General features: G+C 43.3%; 1 protein-coding gene across 1 annotated transcript in view; it reads right to left on the bottom strand.

The window, feature by feature from the left end:
- Window positions 1-19656: 19656 nt before the first annotated feature.
- The window catches only part of ADAMTSL3 (ADAMTS like 3), a 2298702-nt gene continuing 2292376 nt past the window's right edge, over window positions 19657-25982 (bottom strand). Inside the window, exon 31 of the mRNA XM_078684728.1 lies at window positions 19657-23483. Within this exon, the coding sequence (XP_078540854.1) occupies window positions 23374-23483 (110 nt within the window). The 3' untranslated portion in view covers window positions 19657-23373. The remainder of the gene's footprint in view (window positions 23484-25982) is intronic.

Here is a 25982-nt window from a genome sequence, read left to right on the forward strand (position 1 = left end):
CTCAGTCAAACTTGAATTATCAATTGTGATTCAAATAAATTCTCTTGAAGGCACCTTTATCCTTCCATGTTGTAAATAGGGCGCAGCGTGGCACATGGTTTACGCCGCCACTGCGTCACAGAAGTGACGCAACACCGGCGCAAATGTGGCTCACAGGGCTCATAAATCTACTACAGTGTCGCTTGTATGTCAAGCATCAGAAAAGCACACCACTCTGATCACAGAAAAATTGTGTTGTTGAACGATTTATGGGCACCCTGAAGAAAGTGGTTCCGTGCGCTGTACTAGAAGGAATAGATCTCAGGCCAGCCTTATGTCCAGCTCTTCATGCCTATTGGTCAACTCCCTATTTTCTAACAGGTGAAAGCCCTGCCACCTTTCTAATTGGGAGAGCCATTGGGACCAAGCTACCCATATGGACCACGAGTTGAATAATAGACACTGATCAGATTTGTGTTGCGGACACTTCTCGCAAAAGCACGATGAAGACCAATATAGGTAAGCACAGATGCGCTTGGAACACGCTTTTTGGAAAAAAGGAGACCTGGCCCTAGTCAACACAAAAACCAAAGCACAAGACTGATGGTTTATTTGATGCTGATCCATTGTGAGTCGTGCCAAGTAAAAGACATATGGTGACTGCTCAACGTCCCGGAAAGTCGATTATGAGAAACTCATTACATTTCAAGCGTCTGCTTCGATGTTTGTCGCCTCCAGATATCCCGAGTAAGACAAGACCACCTGAGTGTCCAAGTCAAGCATCTGAGTCTGTAGCTACGAAGCCAGATGACAGCGCAACTCCTTCACCTTGTGTGACTCGATCTGGGAAATTGGTGTGAGCACCTCGATGACTTTTTGAGAATGTATATATGTTGTCCGTACTTTTTAGGTCTCGGCTAGCATTGCTGCGCACATGCGCAACTCGCTCGGCGAGATTTAATGTAAATGAGTACTTTTAGAAAAGGGCTTTAAGGCCCACCCCTCATTTCCATTGGCTGGCATCACCGTTTATGCTAAACGGTGGCCAGGCATTGGAAAAGAGCTTTGATTGTTACCTCCCTTTGGCTTTTTTGGATGGCCCACTTGGTCATTACTGGTGTTTTGGGAAAAGTATCAAAGCCGGATCTCCCAGTGCCCGGTACAACACTCGCGGGCCTCTGCTCTTGAGCAATGGCGGCCAGTTCTTGTTTTTTTATATTCTAGACTACTTTTGACCCTTCATTTATGGCTCTGCTGCAAGCAGACCAGCAGAAGAACCTTTCCAACACAGCCCCCTGGACTGATAACATCTTCCATAATTCCATAATGTACCCCTCCACAGTAAACTTCTCCCGTTCACTTTAAAAATGCAAAATGCGAGCCGTTTTCTATCCAGGCTGTTGTGCTGCGGTATTGCGCCGTGTGTCCTTCCAAGAGCTGCAAAGTGTCCTAATACCCCAGACATTTACTCCATGGAAGTGCAAAGTGTTCCAACTTGATGTAATGAGCCATCTGCTCTTTAGCAACGCTCCTGGATGTAGAGTGGAATGAATTACACGAGGAATGAATGAAATACAACTGTACCTATTCCTAACCAGAGTGCATCAGTGTTCGTCTGACAACCACAATTCTGAAAGTTGCATTTTTGTGCGAGTGAACAGTGCTAGCCTCGGGGTACACCCGGTGTTTGCCTTTGATCAAGGCGGAGGCTAGCCAGTATGAAGCACACCGAGGCCAGCTACCAAATGAGGGCAGCCTCTAAGGACACCCTCTCGGTGTCTGCCACGCGGGTACTCGCTGAGGTCAGTGCGAGGGGTACAGCAAGGCTTTAAGTGGGTCGGGTCTTGCTGGTGCCCAGCACCGGCAGTTCTACACCAAGTGCCAAGAAGGGTCCCTATCGGCCTCTCCATTTGTGTCCTCACCCTCGGTGAACACATAAATGTAAACTCTGTGGCAGTAACACCCTTTACTACCTTAGGTCTAGCATCGAAGAGACTGTTTGTAGTTCTTTCACTGTCTCATCATTTCGGAAAGGATGCATTTTCAATATTATATACAACACAGCTATAGTTATTGCTTATTCATCTTCTGCAGCTAGCAACCATTGGCAAAGCCCATAGTACTGGCTTGTTGTAAGTGTAATGTTGATTGCTTTATTATTTATCTAGATGCAATGATATAAACAGCAAAATGCCAGATGGGCTGCACACTATGCTACGTACAGATTTTTAGCTTGGGTGTTTTTAATCCACGCCCTTAATTACCGCAGCCACAGCCCTTTAAGAGACCCCCCAGTGGGTTCATCCCACTTAAAGCCCTGAGGTACAGTGCGCTGGCTCCTGTGAGACCGGCTCCCTCGCCCCCTTTAGTTTACAGCAAAGACCTGGGCCGCGGACACTCTGCATGGCATGTAAACAGCATGGCTCCCTGAGGAGGGACTACCATTGGTAGGGCACCCCCCTCGGTTTCTGCAGAGTACCCTGGCTGAGGTCAGCGTGCGTGGGATGCAGCGAGCTGGCTCCGGTGTCACTGGCTCGCTTGCCCTCTTCAGTTTACAGCAAAGACCTGGACTGAGTCCAGCCTGCACGGAATTTAGACCATATGGCTCCCTAGGGGGGCCTCCCATTCTTAGGGTACAGCCCGGTATCTGAAGAAAAAAAGAGGAAGCCAGCATGCATGGAATAACCTGAACTAGACTCCCTCGTGACAAACTGCACACCCGCCATTTTGAGAAAATCCGGTGTAGGCCGGACTTCGTGAGATAATCGGAACCTGCCTCCTTAGTGAAGCATTGCCCACCTCAGAGCACACCCCAGAGACGCTTTAAGGCATGAGAAAAGTGGGCAACCTTCCAAGCCCCCCCTGCCTTTTGCTCAATTTCAACCTTTCACAAATAATTCAACAGTATATGGCATCACATGGCTTCAATGACCAGATAATGGGTAAAATACATTTGAAATTGTTCTGACCATGGGCCCCCAGTATATATTTTGCCCAGGCACCCAAAATTCCTAGAGGCACATTGCTACACCCTGTGTTTATTTCCAAACAACTGGGTTAAAGTCGGCATGCATACAATACTCTGAGCCTGGCTATCTTGTGACGCTTTGCCCTCCTCGGGCTAACCCCTCCATGTCACAGAAGATCCAGGTTGGGGCAGGTGCCGCTCAGGGTACACCCTCAGGGTTTCCCTCTGGGTTCCTTTTTCAGAAATCCAGGACTGGATGGCCAACCTGCATAAAAACGCCAACCCTTGCTACGTTACGGGAGTACCGTCCTCAGGGAGCATGCTCGTCAGGGCTGTGGAAGGCCTGTCTGCATGTCAAACTGGGTTGCCAACCGGCAAGATTACACCGAGCCTAGCTTTGGATGGCGCAGGACACTTCCCTAGGGCTCCATGCGCCTGGGCTGTGGAAGGCCTGTCTGCATAGGTACCCCAAACCTGTCTCAGGTTTTAAGGACTGGCCCCCTCAGAATATACGCTTGGTGCCCGGTGAAAGCCTGGGCTGACTGTCCATTTCAGGGCACCATTTCGTGTTGGAGGGCAGCCTGCATGGGTTACCCTGAGCCTGACCCCAGTGTTCCCGACTGCCCCTATCAGGGTACACCATCAGTGCCTGGAGAACACCTGGGCTGAGGCCAGTGAAATGATGTGACGGCCTGCCAATTACAGGTCACACTGTCCGTGTCAGGGAAGCCTGCATGTCAAACCCAGAGCCTGACTATGGCATTGCGAACTGTGCCCTTCTTAGGGTACACTTTCTTTGTCAGAGGGCCAGGGGCCGAGACTGTGTTAGATACCCCGAAAGGGCTCCAGTAAAATGGCCGCCCTGCTCGATGCCCGGAGAAGACGAGGGCTGAATTGAGCCCGCGCCTCGTATGACGTACCGTAAAAATAACATAAGGAGCTATACCTACAAATAGCCCAATACCAATTACCAAATAACCAGTCATTTGGCAGTGAAGAAAGTTCAATCGTTTATTATGCAAAATACTCTATAGAGGAGCCTCTCCAACCCTCACCCATCAGGGGCGCAGAGAAGACTGCCGGCTTACATTCAAAACCGCACATATATACTTTCAGTTCATCACATGTAGTCACCGTAAATGGAAAAACACCACTTGGCTCTGGGGCCCCTAGGAAGGACCATATATGGCAGACATGATTGGTTCAAAGCTTTACTAAGTTATTACTGGGAAGGTCAGGAGGGGTGACTCCCTTTCGTCCTGGTGCCCGGGAGTGAAGGCACGGTGGCTCCAGGAATGCGCTTATCGCACCCAAGCCAGATGCGACCTTGAGTCCCAGGACAGAGGGAGAACAGTTTACTTTCAGCTGCTCTCAGTAATTCAAATGGACTGGGAACTGACAACTAATGCAGAGTACACGTGATCACAGCTCAGGTCTGACACAAGCAGAGAAAAGATGGCGTCTGTACGGTTTCTCGGCCTAATCTATTAGTATAAAACAAATGGACAGAATAAACATTTTCCTACGAACTAAAGTAATAGAGGTTATGCTGTCTGCATATTAAGCATAGAGGATATATAGATACATCATGCTAACACAATATATATGTCTGATACTTCTCGTGTAGGGGAAATCTAACTTATATCCCTCAGAACGGCCATTTTAGCATGATGTAGCTAACTAAAAATGGTTTCAGTCTTCAAAGATCTCTTTGTCAATCTGCATCATATCCTTTATTTCTTGCTGAACTAATTGGGCTTTTACCGCTGATGGAAAAGGACAAGTCACAGAGGAGGTGAGTTTAGTAGCACAGTAAGAGCAGCATGCAGGCCCACATTGTATGCCAAGGCAACAGGTGAATATGATACCGGCTATACTTGTCAGTACCATCAAAATTTTCCATCCCCAGGTGAACAACAGTCCCCAAAACCAACCAGATAGGGACCAGGTATCAGTTTCTGCGTATACTTCAGATGCCAAGCGATGTAACTTTTGAATGGCCAAATGAACAGAGGGGGCGGAGTCAGGGATATATACACAACAGGAACTGCCGATCATGCAGCATGCTCCTCCTCTGTCAGCCAGAATGATATCTAAAGCCATTTGATTCTGAAGCGAGACGAGTCTCGTCGCTTGAAGCTCTACAGTGAAATTGGTCAATATACCTGCAGTAGTATTGATCACCCTTTCGACTACTCTGGACAGACGCCGTACTTCCTTACTAGTGATGATGGGTCCCCAAATAGGAAATACTCCCTTTACAATATCAATAAAGTGCTGCTCAGGGGTATCTGTTTGGTCTATGTCGGTGGTATCTATCTCCCTCTTACCCCTGAAGAGGTGCAGACTCCGTTTATCTAATCGATGATCCTTATGATAATTGGAAGGGGCTATATAAACTGGAGGGTACAAAAAGGACAAATAACAACGGCCAGTCCAGCCGTGGGGAAGCCAGGCATAAGCATTTTCTCCACAGACAAAATATACATTTGGGGGAGTCAACAATGGAGGGCTACTGAAAGTACGCAACCGATAGGTGTAATTGCATCGAATTTTTCCTACCGATATATACCCTGCTCCCTGAACACAAAATGCAGAGGTACTGTTTAATATAGGCACTGGAATTGCTCTATCATCTGTGACATTTCTTTACTTAAATTGTTGGAAATACTGGGTGAAATTATATTCTTCAAAATCCAGGATTTCGTTTTTTAACCAGGTGACATTTTCATGTTCCGTATACAAATTCATACATGCATTTGGATGTAAGGACCCCTCCCCGTCATTTCCTTTGGGTCAAAGCCTTGATGAACCTCTATATATGCTAAAATCATCTCGTAGTCTTTCACCGAATATCTTTGAGTATCTACAGTATAATAAATGTACATCATGGAGAGTAACTTAAGCCAACCTTCACAACTTCCTAAATAGGACAAGGGCAAAGAGATGAATAAATCATGCTTGTGCATAACAGAGGGCAAAAGGCCTCAAACCCAACAGTTTGTAGTATTCGTAGCACTGTGTGTTTGATGAAACATTTCAACAAAAACATTTTTCGTATAAGTCTGACGGTGCCTTTCCTTATGCGGGGCTAAGGTATAGAATATATGTTCCCGAGGCTGGGCAGTAGTTCCTAAAACAGTATGCATATGGTGACGAAATTCTAAATATATAAACACACTCATTAATATTAATAACAAAATCGCTATTGTGACCACAAATGCAATTTTAACACGCTGTGTCCAACTCGAAAAGACAGGCATATATACAGGGTGATAACGTGGTGCAAGAGGACGTTCCTCCTCGGGAACAAAACGGGCAAAAGGGTACATGCTAGCTAAGAGTCGAAAAATAAACTCAGGCAATGCAGTCCAACCCGCCAGCGGGTCCTTCTTTCCTGTGTCCGTTTAGAGCCTCACAGGCAGGCTCCTATCGTTCATCACAAAGAAAAACCAAAGCAGACTTTCACGTTGGGGTTATGGTCTCACACAACCCTTGAAGAAATCACAATCTGGGCCCCTTTCAAACAGGAGATTCAGTCTTTCTTTCTGAACAGAGCAAACAAAATGTTCCAGGCTTTCAACATGTTCAGTCCAGTGTCTCGCTCAGTACCCCAGAAATGTTCCTGACAAGCCCTATTACCCGAGTCTTTCCCTATCTCCTACCATCTTCACCTGGGGTACTGTGTCATTTTCTGGGCCGCAGATTGTATCGAACATGGCCAGGCATTTCCTGATCAGAGAAAAAAACAGAGGATGGTGAATCCGTCACAACAGGAATATCACGAGCCTTTCGCTCAACTGCAGGGGCAACAGAATCTGGGGCAATCACTGGTACAGATGACAAGACCCCTTCCAAGCCTGGTGCTCCTTCTCCTTGCCCGTCTCCAACTTCCAGGGCCTCAGAAAAAGGGACAAAGCGAGGGGCTTGTTCACTCTCCTGGGTCAAAATTCCTTCCTGGTTTTGCTGATCATAAGGAAGCGGGAGGGGCATTTTTTTGATATGAGACACGTGGATTCAATGTCTCTTGCCGTTCACCTTCACCGCCGTCCGCGTGGTCAGTAGAATATGATGAGGCTCGGACCAACGAGGGTCCAAGCTGGATTTCCGCTGATAGTTGCGGACCAAGACCCACTGTCCTGGCTCCAAACGATGTCCAGGACCCTCCGGCAGGGGCTGAAACACTGCTGAAACCTGTTGATGAATGGAACGAAGATCTTTAGTCAAAGCATACAGATAATCTGTCATCATAGGATATTCAATATCACGAAATGTTCTGGGTCTTGGGACACCCCAAACATTGGCAGGGCGACCAAAGATAACTTCATAAGGTGACAAGCCAGATCAAGAATGTGGGGTAACCCGTATTGACATCAATGCTAATGGTAAGGCATCGGGCCACCTTAACCCAGTACTGTCTTGAATTTTTGCCAGCTTTAATTTCAGTATTCCATTATACTTCTCGACCAGTCCAGCAGACTGAGGGTGTCGGGCCGCATGGATTTCTGCTTAATTTGCAACCCATTACAAACATGACTGATAAGATCAGCATTAAAGTGCCCTCTATTATCACTCCAGATCACCCGAGGCAATCCGTAGCGTGGGAAATACTCCTTTATCAGAGCTTTTGCTGTTGCCAGAGCAGTGTTTTCTTTAGTCGGGTAGGCCTCCACCCATTTACTGAAGGCGCACACCACGACTAGAAAATATTTCACTTTATTTACGTGCTCCAGCTGGATATAATCCATTTGGAGCACCCTCAAAAGGCAAAGATGGTGGTGCAAACTTCCCACTGAGAACAGGTTCCCTACCTCCAGAATTATGTCGTAAACAAACCATGCAGTAATGAACCAAATGAGCAGCAGTCCTTGGGATATTAGGATTATTCCAAACAGGGTTCAAAAGTGCACAAATGCCCTTTGCCCCAATGTGTGCTGAGCCATGTGCCATGGTCACTACGGCATTCACTAATGCATTGGGCAACAACCATCTCTGTTTCTCGGTTAAATCAACCCAGCAATCGTTTTCATCTAATCTCCCCACTTCCTTTTCCCAGTGAGCCAGTTCAGCAGACGTAGCTTCCTTCTGTATCTCTCGGACACTTTCCATAGTGTTATCAAAAATTTCCATCTCCGTCACCCACCTAGCAGAAGTAGTCACGAACATTGAGGACATTTTAGATTTGGCAGTTTCTTTAGCTATCTGATCGGCAAAAGCATTATCTTCACCTACGGCATCCACCACTGTCTTATGTGCACTGCATTTACTACAGCCACCTTTTCTGGTAATGTCAATGCGGTCAGTAATCGTAGGATCAAAGGGCCATGTTGTATTCTCTGACCGTGGGAAGTGAGAAAGCCCCTCTCCGCCCACAGTCGGCCAAAGCTATGAGCCACGCCGAAGGCGTATTCGCTATCTGTATAAATATTTACTCTCAATCCTTCACTTAACTCACATGCCCGGAGCAATGCCACTAACTCAGCTGCCTGTGCTGACTGATAGGGTACTCGAGAAGCCTCAACTACAGTGTGAAGAGTCGTGATCACATATGCAGCTGTCGTCGTGCCATCTGGTAACTTGAAACAAGAGCCATCCACATACAACTCCCCTTGGGGGTCAGATAGAGGAATGTCTGTGAGATCTACCCATCCCTTTGTCTCTTCCTCTGTCCAAAATATACAATCGTGTACATCATTGTTTTTCTCGTCCGAAGGGAGGGGTAATAACGTGGCAGGATTCAGAGTGGCACACCGTTTAATTGTAATATGGGGAGCAAACAAAGTCAATTAGTATCCAGTAAGACGCGCACTCGTAAGGTGCTGGGTCTTCGTTTTGTTCAATAATGTATCCACAGCATGCGGTACCATCGCTGTGAGGTCAATATTCAGAACGAGCCCTTCCGACTGTCAAATGGCCACCGCGACTGCAGCAGTTGCCCTTAAACAGCTAGGAAGCGCTTTGGCGACTTTATCCAACACCGCCGAAAAATAGGCACAAGGTCTTTGCTTACCACCAAGTCCTTGTTTTAACTCAGAAAGCGAGCAGCCGTCTACCTAGTGTACATAAAGCACAAAAGGTTTTCGGCATGAAGGAATGAATACTACACAAATTTTGGTGAAGGTATTTTTAATTTACCTTCCCTATGTTTTATAGTTCACAATGAATACATCATACAAAATTGTCTCCTTGTAGCCAATTACACCTAATCAATGAATTATAAAAATGCACATATAATCACATTCTATACAAAGACATAAATCTACAAAGAAACACAAAGTAACCCTAAAGAATAATGCAATTTTGTTAGTGGCTTTCATACACATCTGGACAGACCACTCGGAGGTAGTCATAAACACACACTTCTAAGTCAAGCCTCTACTTCTATTATTTACAGTGTGACACTCTATGATTTAGAAGTACACTATATCTCCATTGACTCCTCCTTATAAGCGTCGTCGACGTGACCACGTTTCAGCCTATCTTCTTAGGCCTCCTCAGGACAGGGTTAAAACATACATTTATTATCTGTATGAAGACAGCTGAGTGCATCAAAATATATGGCCAGTTTATAGGTCTTTACAGGTCGATGGAGGATCCTTCGCCTGCTGCCGCCCAAGTGGGCATTAATCCATGGTTAACAACTCTCAGGACCGTAATTCCAGAGGCATCTCTTCCTTTTCTGAGGTGTTCCTTCACTTAAACGCACTCCTACCGAAGTCACCAAGTTTCTCTGAGTGCATGTATTACTTAATACCAGAAAGAGGTGCATCTGTCTGTTCCTACTCTCTGGACGGGTGCAGAGCAAAGCGCAGATTTTAAAGAGTCAAAGGCTTTCTGACACTCATCAGTACAAGGTAGAGGATCATGCACATCTTTAGTGGTTAAGTACAGGAGAGGTTTAGTAAGAAGAGAGAAATTAGGAATCCATTGCTGACAGTAAAAAGTTATGCCAAGAAATGCACGAACATCACGCTGAGTACGAGGTACAGACATGTTAGAAATGGTAGTCACATGCTCAGGGGTTAGTCTCCTCCCCTCTTTCGACAGTAGATGACCAAGGTAGGTCACCTCCTGTTGACAATATTGGAATTTCGAAAGAGACACCTTATTACCATTAGCCGCCAAATGAGACAATAATTTAACAGTGGCGTCCTTACAACCCTCTTCAGTATCAGAAGCCACCAACAGATCGTCGACATACTGTAAGAGCACATTACCAGGGGGCAAGGTCAAATCATCCAATAATGCTTTCAGGGCCTGACTATAAATCCTAGGACTCTCGGTGTACCCCTGGGGAGTGCGGCAAAACTGGAAGCTGCGACCAGATAAGGAGAAGCCGAAAATATGACAGCTATCCAGATGAATTGGAATGCTAAAGAAAGCATTCTTTAAATCAATAACGGAAAAATACTTAGCAGTGGGAGGGATCATAGTGAGAATAGTAGTGATGTCAGAAACGACAGGGTATTGCAGCACCAATATCTTATTAATTTCTCGCAGGTCAATTACAAAACGGTAAGTGTCAACATGGTCAGGGCCGCTGCCAACAGGGGCCTTTTTCAAAATCAGCATTATAGGACTATTGCATACATTGGCAGCCGTTTCTTCCACTACACCCTTATCGATCAAATCTTATGTTTACCAGGAGAATGTATAGTAAGATAAACACCGTCAGGAGAACAATGAATCTTCGCATGCAACTTCTTTAACAAATCCAACCCTAATAGGTTTTCCCCACAACGTGAGGTCAACAAAACCGGAGAGTCCACTGTGACCGGACCAATTGTAAACGGAATAGGTTTAGAAATGGGGCTCACCACCGGAATTCCAGAAAAACCCACGAAACATTATTCTGCCCGCACAGAGTAGCCCCTGGGACCAGTGAACGAGAAATAGAACTATTCATCGCACCCGTATCAACTAAAAAGTTTTTGGATGTCCCCATCAACCGCCCTCGCACATAAGGACCTTGCTGATCAACGGGTATACTACTGACACCTGGCCCCCACTCTGTCCTTGGCTGTCCTATGTGTAGGCATACCCTTCAGTCCCATCGATTACACATTCTTCATTTTAATACCGCCTACCTCTTGGATAATCAAAATAATTCTTCAGAGATTCACCATGTGCTGCTCCCTCTCTCCGCATATCACTTCGATCCACGCCAGCTCAACCTCTTCCTCTCCCTTTTACTGCCCCATTCTGAGCCAGCAACAATGAACACTGAGCTCGCCAATGCCCTTCCTGTTTACAGTAAGCGCATTGGTTTATTCCCAAAGCAACAGCTGGTCCTCCGCCTCGTCCAGTTCATGCCCCCCTCGGGACAAAGCCTCTACCGCCTCTCTCTCTGCCTCGTCCCCTGATGACTTGCTGTAACAACACCCTGTCTTGAGATCCTTTGCTTTCTTTTCCGTCTTATCCTTACTCTCATTTTCCCTGTGTTCATAATACTGAGCCATGCTCAGTATAATCGAAGGTGTAGAAGTGGTCCAAGTACTCTCAGCGGCTTGTAGCCGCGCGGAGACTTCTGGCAATAGATTGGTCACAAAACGATGAACAAATAATCGTATACCACCTTCCACCGACAAATCTTGCTCACTAAAGTCAATGAATACCCCCTTAAATCTAGTGAAGAAATCCGAAACACTTTCATCCTTCTTCTGCTTATACACTGTCAATTTGTCCCAATCTACCTTACGGGGTGGAATTAAAGAGTGCATATAGATAATAATCCGACCCGTTAAGGCCAATATTTCGGGTTTCCGCTTATCACCAGGTTTCCAATTCTTGTCCCAATCTTTGATCTGATCCCAAGTTCCTCCCAACTCTGTGGCATGGTCCTGGTCATGCACCTGACGCCACACGTCAACAGGGACTAGCAAGCCGAAAAATAGCTCTATGTCAGCTAAGGTCATAAAAGCTGAAGAAGCCGCTTCTGTAAGCTCTTTATAGTAAGCCGTAGGGTTTTGTCGGGGGTCGGGCAGTTGTGATTTTAGTGAAAGAACTTCACTCCTTTTCCAAGGGGCATAAACCCATTGCTCTTGGAATCGTGCCTCTACACGAGGTCTAGTTACTTGATTTTGATCGTCTCCTAATTCTGGTGTTTCAGGGTGGTAAAGAGGATGGACTTCCTGCATAGGGTGCTGGGAGTTCCAAGTTGGACATTTCGAGTGCATCCATCCTCGATAATTTAATAAAACCTCAACATTCCTGTACTCTTCTTCGAGTCCTAATTCAGATTTATGAGCCCGGTCCCGTATATCATACATTACTTGTGGGGCCTTTCCTCCTGGGAAACACTGCTCCCATAAAGAAATAAGACGGGTGGCCATGTGTTCCAAGGCATACTGCTGCATGACGGGCTCATAATCTCGAAGTGTACTCCATACATCAGCTAAAGTATAAATAGGATTGCGTATCCACTGGGATGAATGATTCGCAATCGTCTGTTTTTCTTCTAGTCCTACTGCTGAATGAGTAAACAACTTTCGTGCACCAAGATCCGCCAGAGCACGAGAGGGAGTAGGGTCAGCTAGAGTTGGGGTCGTGCTCAAGGACTGGGAAGCCCAAGCGGAAGTTGGGGGAGATAAAACAACCGTGGACACAGTAGGAGACGGCAACGCATCGGGCCAAAAAGTGGCTGTTCCAAATGCTGAGGGAGCTAAAACAGAGAACGCTCCCAGAAGAGAGGGGGGAGAGGAAACGACAGGAGCAGAAGCCTTTGGAGCCGAAGCAGGAGTTAAAGAGCCCGCAGGATATATGCGTTGTGGAGCATAAGGGGCAGGTGGACACGTATCCAATAAATCCTCTTCTTATCCTCTGGCTCAATCCTAGTTACATAGCTTTTATCTACTTGCAATATAAATTGCCTATCTGTGCAGTCAATCCCCTTCTCAGTTTGAGCTTTATCATAAGCTATAGCCTTCTGTGTAATCGTCTGACCTTTCATTTTGCATAACTTCTCCTCCCTGATGCGCCTACGCTTTGCTTCCTTTTGCCACATGTTTTAAGAATCAAACATAGCCTGCCGACTTTGTTTGGAAAATAATCGATCTTGTAAGAAATGTATCTTTTTCTCATCAAAGGACCCGGTTAAGGGTCATTGTAGTTCCAAATTGTCTTTGGTATATTTATCTCAAAGTAATAGAGAGGGACCCACCTGCCAAAGGGGAGGGGTACCAATATGGACTTAAGTCACGAAGGAAATGCCCAAATGGCTTTTATTACACCAATCATACAAAACTCACATACTACCTCACACCAGTGCTGAGAGAAAGGACATAAGAGATATAATCCACAAATAACTGTACTAAAAAGGAATGTTTCGTTTTATTAAAATACATACAGAATTATACTTCAGATGAATCAAATGAAATGTACATAACTAATTAAAAACATTGAAATACAGTACATAAAAGTTACAAAACCAAATTATTGGTTACAAAAAAGTAAATTGGGAGCAAGAGAAAAGAACACTAGTTCATAATTCTAGAGGAAACTACTAAATCAAGTCAGTGTTCAATTGTGTCCGCAATGGATAGGGATTCAATCTTAATCATACAGTACAAATGACCCAACAGATTTTACATAGTATCCTCTTCACAAAGCATCAACGCGTTTCGGTGGGCCTATTGGTGAATGGCCAACACCTTCTTCAGGAAATAAAATATGTCCCAATCACAATCCAAATAATCTGTAAAAATAAACAAAACAATAAATCATTATAGAAACCCACAAATACAGTTATATCCTCATCATCTAAAACCCCCATACAGTTTATACAGCATCCCTATGTCCAACATCTCAGCCAACTGGTGAAAAACTAAAGGCACTCATATATTCAACACAGCCATACATCCTTTCCTGGATGGCATGTGCCCATAAAGAGCATCAGCATCAAGATTTTGATCAAAAGGATTGATATTATAGTATTTCATATTGTTAAAAACGTTCAAGGAGTATCCAAATAGGATCAAACCAAGGGGCCTGTCCGCCTCCCTACTACAGAACCCTCCTCCTATCAATTCATCTTACTATTTAAAGAAAAATCATATTTTATATATACCTGAGTTTTCAGGATTAGTAAGCAATAACTGTATCCACTAAAATAGGTTAGGTTTAACATGAGATTTATAATATAAATTTAGTTTTTAGCTATCTCGAGCGAACTAGAAAACTATTACTGAAGCAAAGATCCTTTCAAGTAGTTTCGAAAAAAAGATTTTTGCAGGTAAAAACTAAGATGTACAGAGTGTTGAAGTACAGTATTTGTCCGAACGATAGTAAAAAGATTAAAAAAACTTTTCTAAGCAAGTTTATTGTGTCATTGTGTTTTGGGATAGACAGATGCTGTAACAGGACGAAGAAAGGTCTACCATAATTTAACAACCAATCGATTAGCAGTGGACCCCTGTTTGTCTTTGACTCAGGTAATTATGCTTGACATAACCATATCTTGGTGCGAGCTCTAATAGAAAGGTTTTCACTTGAGAAGCCACTGAATGGAATTATTATTTATGTTGTGGCAGATATCGAGTTTACTGGGTACTAATTACACTGAGCTCCAAGTGGAAATACAGGCACGGAGGTTTTTACTAATCCCAAAAATTCAGGTATATATAGATATATATATAAAAAATATGTTTTTTCTTTAAATAGTAAGATCAGTTGTTAGGAGGAGGGTTCTGTAGTAGGGAGGCGGACAGGCCCCTGTGTTTGATCCTATTTGGATACTCCTTGAATGTTTTAAACAATATCAAATACAAATACTATAATATTAATCCTTTTGATCAAAATCTTGATGCTGATGCTCTTTAATGGGCACATGCCATCCAGGCAAGGATGTATGGCTGTGTTGAATATATGAGTGCCTTTAGTTTTTCACCAGTTGGCTGAGATGTTGGACATAGGGATGCTGTATAAACTGTATGGGGGGTTTAGTTGACGAGGATATAACTGTATTTGTGGTCTTCTATATTGTTTTATTGTTTTGTTTATTTTTACAGATTATTTAGATTGTGATTGGGACATATTTTATTTCCTGAAGAAGGTGTTGCCCGTTCACCAATAGGCCCACCGAAACGCATCAATCTTTGTGAAGAGGATACTATGTAAAATCTGTTGGGTCAATTGTACTGTATGATTAAGATTGAATCCCTATCCATTGTGGACACATTTGAACACTTACTTGATTTAGTAGTTTCCTCTAGAATTATGAACTAGTGTTCTTTTCTCTTACTCCCAATTTACTTTTTTGTAACCAATAATTTGGTTTTTTAACTTCTATGTACTGTATTTCAATGTTTTTAATTAGTTATGTACATTGCTTTTGATTAATCCGAAGTATAATTGTGTATGTATTTTAATAAAATGAAACATTCCTTTTTAGTACAGTTATTTGTGGATTATATCTCTTATGTCCTTTTTCTCAGCACTGGTGTGAGGTAGTGTGTAAGTTTTGTATGATTGTTGTAATAAAAGCCATTGGGGCATTTCTTTCGTAACTTAAGTTTGGTATATTTATGCCTTAGCGCATTAAACAGAATAGGTAAAATACCATGTTTAACATACATATCATAACTTGGGCTGCCCTCAAGCGGGGCAGGCTGACTTTCATCCAAACGTGTGCCTTTTTGGCGACAGCAACATCCAAAATATAATTTGCTAAACCACGGCATTCTTATTATTGACAGTTAGATCTTGTTCAGAAAAACAGTCTTTCAAACATGGCCATGTTCATACATTCTCAACATTTCCATTCACTCTCAAGATCAAAATGCGGACAGAACAATACATACATAGATACACCAAGAAATAATTTTCAAAACGACATGTCTTTTTCCAAACAAGGGAACGGAGCCCGTCGACTCCTGTTCATGAAGAACTAATCAATTCAGATTCCAGACCAACAGATACCAAAATCAAGCAGTCCAATGACTACCAAGAGACCGTCGGACAGGTATCAACCACAGACTGTCCTACAGACCATCCCGAAGCCGTCCTGGTTCACCCTCGGGACTATTCTGACTAAGCCTGCTGCCTTAGCATCGCTTCAGATGTGTCCCGACGGACACCCAGGTACAACCACGGGTCTTTCCGAGAGCAGTCCGGCCGGGTGCGCACCACTGGTGCCACACCACGGCGTCCGATCAGAGTCTCTGTTATTCACAAAACAAGTCCATGGAGCATCTACCCGTGCAGCCACAATGCTGCCCCGTCAGACCCCCAAAGTCCTCCGTGGTACACCGACTACCAAATCCAACACAGTTAACTGCTTCAAGGCGCTACTCAACAGCCCGTTCCAAAAACACCAAAATCAGTTTACTCACCTGGTGCACACAGGTGCAATTGCGTATTCTCCACTGCCAACTCCTGAAGACCAACACGGTCAGCTCCCGGGTTACGCCCGTAGTACTCCGGCGAAGGGTCACTAGCAGGTGGAGCTCCTTGATCGCGAGAGCAGAATAAGTCAGAATTTCCTGTCAGTCCACCCACTCGACCAGAGCTCCCCTTTTTTTGTACTTTCTACCCGATTACGGGAGGACGACCCTAACGCGGAGTCCCACCAGAGTCGCCAACTGACGTACCGTAAAAATAACATAAGGAGCTATACCTACCAATAGCCCCAATACCAATTACCAAATAACCAGTCAGTTGGCAGTGAAGAAAGTTCAATCGTTTATTATGCAAAATACTCTGTAGAGGAGCCTCTCCAACCCTCAACCCTCAGGTGCATGGAGAAGACTGCTGGCTTACATTCAAAACTGCACATATATATTTTCAGTTCATCACATGAAGTCACCGTAAATGGAAAAACACCACTTGGCTCTGGGGCCCCTAGGAAGGACCATATATGGCACACATGATTGGTTCAAAGCTTTACTAAGTTATTACCGGGAAGGTCAGGAGGGGTGACTCCCTTTCGTCCTGGTGCCCGGGAGTGTAGGCACGGCGCCTCCAGGAATGCACTTATCGCTACCAAGCCAGATGCGACCTTGAGTCCCAGGACAGAGGGAGAACAGTTTACTTTCAGCTGCTCTCAGTAATTCATATGGACTGGGAACTGCCAGCTAATGCAGAGTACACGTGATCACAGCTCGGGTCTGACACAAGCAGAGAAAAGATGGCATCTGTACAGTTTCTGGGCCTACTCTATTAGTATAGAACAAACGGACAGAATAAACCTTTTCCTACTAACTAAAGTAATAGAGGTTATGCAGTGTGCATATTAAGCATAGAGGATATATAGATACATCATGCTAACACAATATATATGTCTGATACTTCTCGTGTAGGGGAAATCTAACTTATATCCCTCACATACCCAGAGGCAATCCTCATAAAATGTCCCGAGATTGCCTGTCCATCTCAGGGCTCGCTTCAGGTGTCAGAGGGCAGTCTGCATATGTTACCCCGAGCCTGACTGCCCCCATCAGGGTACACACTCGGTTCCTGAGAACACCTGGGCTGAGGCCTCCCTGCGTGATGTGCCCTGACAGGGCTCCGGGGTGATGACCTGCCCCTCTCTGGGCACAGTTTCCATGTAAGAGGGCCGAGGATGAAGGCAGCCTGCATGGGATAAGTACACTCAGTCTGTTTCCTGTAATATTCACGCACTGTAAATCACATTTTCCACATGAAAAGAGCCCCTTCAAAGGGCGGTCAGCCAACTTTGTCTTCAATTTATCTAAGGGCACCGCCTCGCGAGGTCTATTGGTGCTCAGAAGTCAAAAGTGTTTATTTTTCGGCCGCAAATGTTGAAAGCACGAACTGGTCTGTCAGCTGCGTCCGTGAGGAGGGTCAGGATGCACAAAGCCACCTTGGCAAGGAAGACCATGGGGAGAGTCCTCTGGTAAGATCCTACATGGACCTGGGTGAGAGGGGAGTTATGCCCTAGCTGACAAAAGAGGCTTTCTGCAGCGAATATCAGATGTGTGTGTGCAAGAGCATCTATGGTGGGCATTGAGAAACGTAAATTTTAAGCAAAACGCGAAAACACAGGAATAAAACAGGAAAATACATAAAATAAAACCAATACAAACAAACTGTGATCACGCACAGACATGCACACATGTGCCTACATGCTTACATATGAAAGATTTGGAGGTACATTACAAGCTGCTAGACCATTGAAACATTATTTTATTACTTATAACCTTATCGCCTTTACTGTTAATAATATTTGCATAGCGCAGACCTCACTGAATGGACAAAGTAGCGCTTCACGTTTGCCCGTTACCACAACACATTACAACAAGCATTAAAAGTACAATAGGTCTCACCTTTCATTAAGTTAAAGCCATTTGCTTTGCTATGCAATACCATTAGCAAAGCAAATGGCTTAAACTTAATCAAAGGCGAGACCTATTGCATTTTTAATGCTTGTTATTCAAGAAGGAGATACAGCGTCATCTGATCATGTACAGTTGGACCCTTCTGGTCCTCAGCGTACTCCTTACAAAGTTACATAATCAGTTGGAAGGTATCTGGGTGTGTCTGGGTGTGGTCAATAAAGTTTATGATGTAGTGCATTCAGTTAACAGTTGCATGCCAAAGAATAAAGAGGTATGTTACAGAGCTCTGTGTGTGGCGTGGTCATTTGCATGCTCCAGAGCTACAGAAAATGCAACATCATCTAGTAGCACCAACATGACTGACATTGAGAGATGCTGGGATTAGGGTCTATGAGAGTGCCGGGCATATGGATGCATAAACAATTCATGGTATGAATGATCTTATGGCCGGACTGGGAACCAAACCGGCCCTGGCAAACTGCTCAGCCATCCCCCATTCCCCCAGGGGTGGGGGGCGGGTGCAGTGGAGCTGTTTTCTAGGGCCGGTTTCGGCCAATTTTGTTATAGGGGGCCGATATTGCCGGCCCCGGTAACAAAAACGCCCCCCCAGGGCCAAAAACCGGCTCCCCCTTGTGCCCCACCGGGAAATTGCCTGGTGCCCGCTGCGGCCAGTCCGGCCCTAAATGATCTTTCATACACAGTTCACTTTGATAGCATGTTAAAATTAGCAAATTCAAACTATGACGGCTTTCCACCAGTTTTAGATTAGATACAATTTTAGAAAGAAAATGTAGGCTGGATTACAACCTAATGTGTTTCTTTCTTGATTTTCATGTAGTTATTTTTAACCTCTGGTGATTGTGTGTGCATGTGTGTAAGATAATAACAACGCATTACGGAATGAATGCGGAGCCAGACTGGGAATACAAACCAGCCTGGCAATTCAGTTGGACCGGGGTTACTAGTGAGAAGCACTGCTGCTGCTTTTGTTACAGGGGGCTGATATTGCAGCACTGCTGCAAAATCGGCCCCCAGAAACAAAAACGGCCCCCACCACTCAAAAACAACCTCCACACTTCTGGCCCACCGGGAAAACACCAGGTGCCCGCTACGGCCAGTCCGGCCCTGAGTGAAGGGGATCAGGGGGTGCGGCTGCCTCAAGTTTACAATGCATTTATGACGTACTCTTTACTTCACATGCCTCAGTCTTTGACTCCTAACAGGTATAGAGGGGGAGGAATAATCATTAACAGATCTAGAATTATAGGTAATAAGTTTTTAACTCCGGGGCGGTAATACAATTGCAATAGTTTGCTGAAAGTTTAAAGGCGTCAATACACTAACAATGCAAATAACTGTACCCTGTAATGTAATCTCCAACGTCTCAATAAAAGAATGTCATATGAAAATGCAACGGAAATGTTACAGCGTGGTTTATTGCAGAAATACTGAAACTGATTTATGAAAGATAACACATTAAACACCTAATTTATCTGCCGAGCAGCAGTACAGGTTACACAGGAATGTCATGTCAATTCCCCCACACAATGAAACGTTTCTGCCGCCAGATCTCATGCTTTCGTAATTAGAGAATAATTAACATTAACAAAAGTGCTAAATATTGCTATTATGTTTTATTAAATACAAAGGAAGAAAACAAGAAGATATTTATGGTAATAAGAAAATATAGGCCCCAAAATCTTTATTACACACTGTACAAAACAAAATATTGCACTTTTTTCAGACCACAATTATGTACAAACATATTTTACAAAATTTTCCATTTAACTTAAAAATCTCTTAAAATAATCAAAACCCTATATTGATTCCACAGCTAAAGATAAATTCCTAAACCCTCCAACAGTCACAGCCATTTTTACGTCTCAGACTTGACGTGGCCATAAAGCATTCAAGGGACAACAAACAATACGAAAGTTAACTTGTATTGGTTAGTTAAGTCACTTAAAAGGCTAAGGTATTGGAAGGTGCCATTTATAACATTTGCTATACGTTTTAAAGCAAAAATAATGACTTTCTCTCCCGTACTGTTATCCATTGCACAAGACGAGAAATTTAAATTTAGGTTGGCTTTCTGTTAGCGTCAAGATAATCAATCACCATCTGTCCTTAACTGACATTGCAGTTTAATCCCGGCATTTATTGACCATAATCGATCATTTTACTTTCTGGGTACCAATCTCCATAATCAGCTTTGTGTGGCTTGTAATCTTGAAGCATATTTTCCTAAACTGTGTATCGATATTCCTTTGGATTTCATCTGAAATACTTGTACCCCTCATCACCTAGTATTCCTTAGCTGGAATGAAAGGACTCAATGCAGGAACAGACTGAGTGCTACGGTGTATCTTTTTGCCTCATTCTTGAATCGATGGACGTAACAGGTTCTGATCCGTTGAAACTTGGGCATAGTTTACTCATGTAGTAGTCAGAATGTAATATTTTGAAACTCTCACATATGTGTCTGCAGTAGCAAAGGCTTTCATGCACACACTTTTTTTTTCAAAGCTACAAAATATTTGTAAAATTTAGAAAGGCAGATTTGTTTTTAGTTTATGACAAACAATAATGCAATATCTAGGTTTCTTGGGGGAAAATGTCTGCAGAAATTATTTTCATTGCTAGAATTCACAACAAAAATGTTTATGGGAATTTTTTTCAGCCGAATCTTTTAGAAAAGGTGATGCGCTTCATATCTTGTAAAGATGTAAAGATGCAGTCAGTCAGTTTTGCAAGCCCTCAGTGACACATGATAAATATTTTCAAAATAGTCTATTTGTAGATTTTTATATTAAACATATGAACGTCTGTACATTTTAGAGTGATTCTAAAAATCTCAGAATTAATATTAATTCAGTGAGTGACAGCAATATAGTGCTGACGGAATTCTGAAACTGATGGTTTTAAAATACAGTAATGCACAGAATTCTGACAAGATCACTGCACTTGTAATCCCATCTTGTTGGACACCAAACACTCCCAGGCGATTCCCAAAGCACTACAACAACACCAATTGAGGTTTAGAGTTGTTTGCGAATACCCAGGACATGATTCCGATTGATAGTGAAAAATAACTCCTTTTACGATGTCATACTATGCACTGCTCAAAAGTGTGTGCTTGTTTGTGAACACTAAAGAAATTAGCAAGGCACTCAGGCCCTGACTCAAAACACAAGGATCAAGTACAGCCTGTCTATGGTATTCTTATCCATCTTTATAATTTTCACATCTTTACTTAATCCACAACGCATTCCATTTTACACATTCATAATTTACACGACTTACCCTAAATGTGAGTTGTCTATACTTTCCACAAAATGGGGGTTATGTGGTTTAGAAATTGTGACCTTTTAATCAAACCACTTTGTCATCTCATTTTAAGGGCCTGAGTTAGCTCTCGGCAGACGGGTTACTCCACCACATCAGTAACGGATATCCTGTGTGCCGACTTATAAATCCCTTAGGATATAATGGTATTTATATTTCGGCAGCAGTGGCAAAGCTACAGAGGGGTTGTCCGCCCCAGGGTAGCACTGTTTTTGGGATAGCGGAGGTAAGCAAGTCATGTCTTTCGACTACCACCATCCCCCAACCCCCTGAGAACAAGTCATCCGTTGGCCGCCAGACCCCCCTGGAACAATTCGTCTGTCAGCCGCCACCCTCGCTCTTACCTGTGCCAGGCGGCAAACTTCGGGTCCGCACCGGATGGCAGTAGGTTCGGCGAACAGGATACCTGTCACTGTTGTGACGAGTAAGCCATTGCCGAGACCTTAATCATGCCCTAGTTTATTTCTCCTGACATGTTCCCTAATCTTATTGCCACTTGAATGAAGTAAGGTAATTGGTGCCCTTTTCCACACTTTTAGCAGACCTTATGTATAAAAAGTAAATTGTGAGACTTGTTTATAACTATAGAACGACTGTGCTTTTCAATGTGGTTTCCCCGATTGCTCCTATTCCATTCCTAGGAACACCCACTGGTGTAATCTAAATTTCAAACTGCAACTACATAAAAAAATATTTGACAGGGTGTTATTTGCGCAGAAGTAAATTAAACATTTTCTAGTAGCAATCCAGACTAACTTCTGGGTAAAACCTCTCAGTATAAAGCCGGGGCTATCTGCTTTTAAATCTTGTGTAAGAGGCACTTTGTTAAATTCTTTGTTTGAAGTACTGAATTTTACAACTTAGATGTTCCAGGTGTTGCATTTGACTTGCATATTTACCCAGTATTGTTCTTTTATTTTGTTAATGTATAAAAACACTGCAGTCTAGTGCCTGCACCAATCAAAGTAACAGGGTTACTAGGTGGGGAAGTGCATACAACTGTTTTCATTTCAACAAAGGAAAAAAAAATGATTCCAGCTAGAAAAGCAAGCCTCGCGTCTTGTGTTAAAACTATAGGAGTGGTAATTATGTCACACAGGTGAAATGATTGGTACAAAGAATATTTAAAAAATGCAGTTACCTGCAGGGCTGAAACATGTAATCTGTATACCACAGAACCCTAAAATGTTGTTTTATATATATATCTGTATCTCACTGACCGCAAATCTTTATCACATTTGTCGTGTGAGGCACTTCGTCAATAAAAGAAAAGGAAAGCGGTAATTTCCATGAGATACAGTATATAAGAGTCAAACACAATTCCAACCGATGGCAGCAGTGCATGCTGCTAACTTTAAAAGATGTCATTAAGGCACTGCATTGCGCCCTACATTCACAAAATACACTTCGTAATCTATGACATCCTGGAGAGGAATTGCTATGAAATAATTTTCTACAAGGGCATTGCATAATGCCTAAATCATTTAAAAATCTCTCAGATAATATACACAAGAAATGGTTCCAGGAACAAAATCTGTCCATATCAATGAGTAATGTTGTGTTCACCTGTTGTAGGTTGACACCAGAGGTCAAATTCTACATAGCGGTTTCTGTCTCAGTGCATCAGCACTGACTGGCCCTTCACACCTGCACAGCACAGCACCGCACAGCACAGAGCAGGACTGTGGGAACACTGTAAGCCAAACCGAATCAGCTTATTTTGACCGGTCTTGTTCACTATTTACATATTTTCAACATGGAGAATGCGATGTCCTCTTCACTGGAGAGTTAGGCTTCCCTGCATGACTCGCAGCACCTTTGTTTGTAGATGTCTAGCAAGCATAGCTTCAGGTGTTTGACAAATGTACAGTAGTGGGTGGTGTCCTTGCATTCTCCCGCTGAAAAAAATACAATGGCATTTAAATATATGGTTGAAAATATTTGCCAAGAGATTGAGGAAAAATTAACCCCAATAGTAGAAACAAAACCAAGCAATTCAATTAGATAATTGTTGAACATTTCACAGATATCACACATAACCAAGGTAATACATAGATAACCGGAACAAATGTAATGAATGAAGGAGGGCATTGTTGTCTATTTCAAATGTAGTGCCTGTCTGGTCGTTTTGGAACCTTAAAGGTATTGTATCAAGAGCAAAGGTGTATCAAAATGTATCCATGTCATGGAAGCCACTACACGGTCAATACTCAATTGAGGGGCAGGTCCCAGAATCCAAGTGGCTTCTTAGTGTGCCCTGACTGAAGCGATACAAAAAGATGTAATCATTTCAATATTCCCTTTTAGCCAAGATATTACAAGAAGGTTATTAGAATGCTTTACGAAGAACTATATTAAGAAAATACAACCCAGGTACAAGATAAACAAATGTTATAACATAAATATAAATTAGAAAAAAATTAAAAGATATTCGCACGTTAGGATTGGCAGATACTGGCAGACAGACAGGTGTAATGAAGCTTTCAGGCCTTGAGGTAGCGAGCCAAATTAACGAAATTCACAATGTTCCACATAGAATGAAATCACAAAGAGTAGCATGCTTCAGTTTAAGAGAGAGGGCAGGAATTCATTCGGTGATTAATAGTTTGAGCAATATGGGTTTTTCAGTCAGTTTCTGAAAGAGGCAAAGGAAGTGCTCTGTCTGATATTTATAAGAATGTCATTCTATATCTGTAAAGCAATACCGATTGTGCGTCTGGTAATATGGATGGCAAGACATGAGTGACTTTAATGGAAGGGTATCCAGTAACAGATAGAAAGCAGTGGACAAGTCACTTGTGACCAAGGTACTAGTAGGAGTTCATAATCACAAAAGTTCCAAGTAGCAGGAAGAAGGCAGGCGGACTGAGAAGCCTCAAGTGGCCCTCCCTGAATGTCCCATGAGCAGGGGAACTTCAGAATTTCTTACACAAGTTAACCCCAGGTGGTCTGGTTACTGCTTTTGATGCAATTCGGGGGCTGCTGCAATTTGGTCACACATAATTGGTCTGGATTCCCCTATTCAAGAATTTTGAAATAAATATTTCAGTATTTGGAGAGGGCCTGGCAGACAAAATTAGCTCCCAGTATTTGATGGATTCTTTTGGGATATGATCCTGCTACTCAATTACCTTCCACATTGGTAAAATTACTATATGCTACAAGGGCAGTGGCCAGATCCTTATTACTTCAAAATGGCGGACACAGTTGATTCCTTTAACATGGAATGGTGGTTAAAATGAAGCAAGTCAGAAATAAGGAATGGCTGTCTGCACTGCATTGTGGGAGTGGGGGGGGGGGGTAGGGAATTTGCTAAATTGTGTGGACCGTTCATGGAAGAAACCTCGGGGTCCCCTGAAGAGGCAAAATATTTAGCTAGGAAACGGAGCTTTTTAGATTCCTTCTCTGTTTAATGAAATTAGGAGTTTTAATGCACCATTGTTTTGGGATTTATTCTGTGATAAAACATGATTTGTATATGGATTTACTGCTTGTGTATTAATATCACAAATTGATGTTTTTATTGCAATTTTGTATCTCAATAAAAAAATTATCATACATTGTTTTTTAAATACTTACTTGCTAGTGGTTAATCCTTCCTGTTTGTCCCTACTTTTTGTGCTTGGTTTCCACCCAAAGAGCACACCACAATTACTGTTAACATTACGCTTTGTATTTATGTGTTTATTTGGGTGAATATTTTTTTCTTTCCTGTTCGTGTCACTGTTTGCCCATCTTTATTGGTTCAGCTTTGGCTCCCGTCAATTAATATCCCTGTCCCATTCAAATACCACGATGAAATGTCAGACACTTCAGATGATCTTTTCAAAATCATCTCTTTACTTTTCTCCCACTTTACAGTGTGAGGATTTCCCCCAAGCTCCTTCCGCTTTGCTGCTTGTTGCTTTAGAGAGCCTCCGTCACAGGGCCTTCAGCAGCTCTTCCATGCAGCTCAGTTAAGGGCAATGCTTGGGATACTCCTGTCGCATTTTCTCTGACCCTTGTTTATATAATGTGAACTCGAGTTACCCAAAGGTGTTAGAGTGCTTCACGTGAGCGCAAGGTACATTACATAATGTTAGAATAATATTTGGGGGCATTTTTATAGAGTACCAACATGACTGACCCAAAGGTATTGAAGCGCTTTACATAAGCGCCAGTTATATTTCAAAAAATCAGGTCCGAGTTTTTTGTTTTAGGTGCGCGGAGATTAAGTGATGTCAACGCCGCCCCTGTTTATTAATTATTTCCCCTCTACCTGACATAGGAGCAGCATTTTACCCTCTCACCTCCTCCCATGTTGCTGCATGCCCACCCTGATGCCTCTCCCTGCCATGCTCCTCCTCTCAGAGCTCTAATTTAAAAGATCAATCATGGCAGCTCCCCAGGGACTGTGA

Source organism: Lissotriton helveticus, chromosome 3_2, assembly GCF_964261635.1.
Source record: "Lissotriton helveticus chromosome 3_2, aLisHel1.1, whole genome shotgun sequence".
NCBI lineage: Eukaryota > Metazoa > Chordata > Amphibia > Caudata > Salamandridae > Lissotriton > Lissotriton helveticus.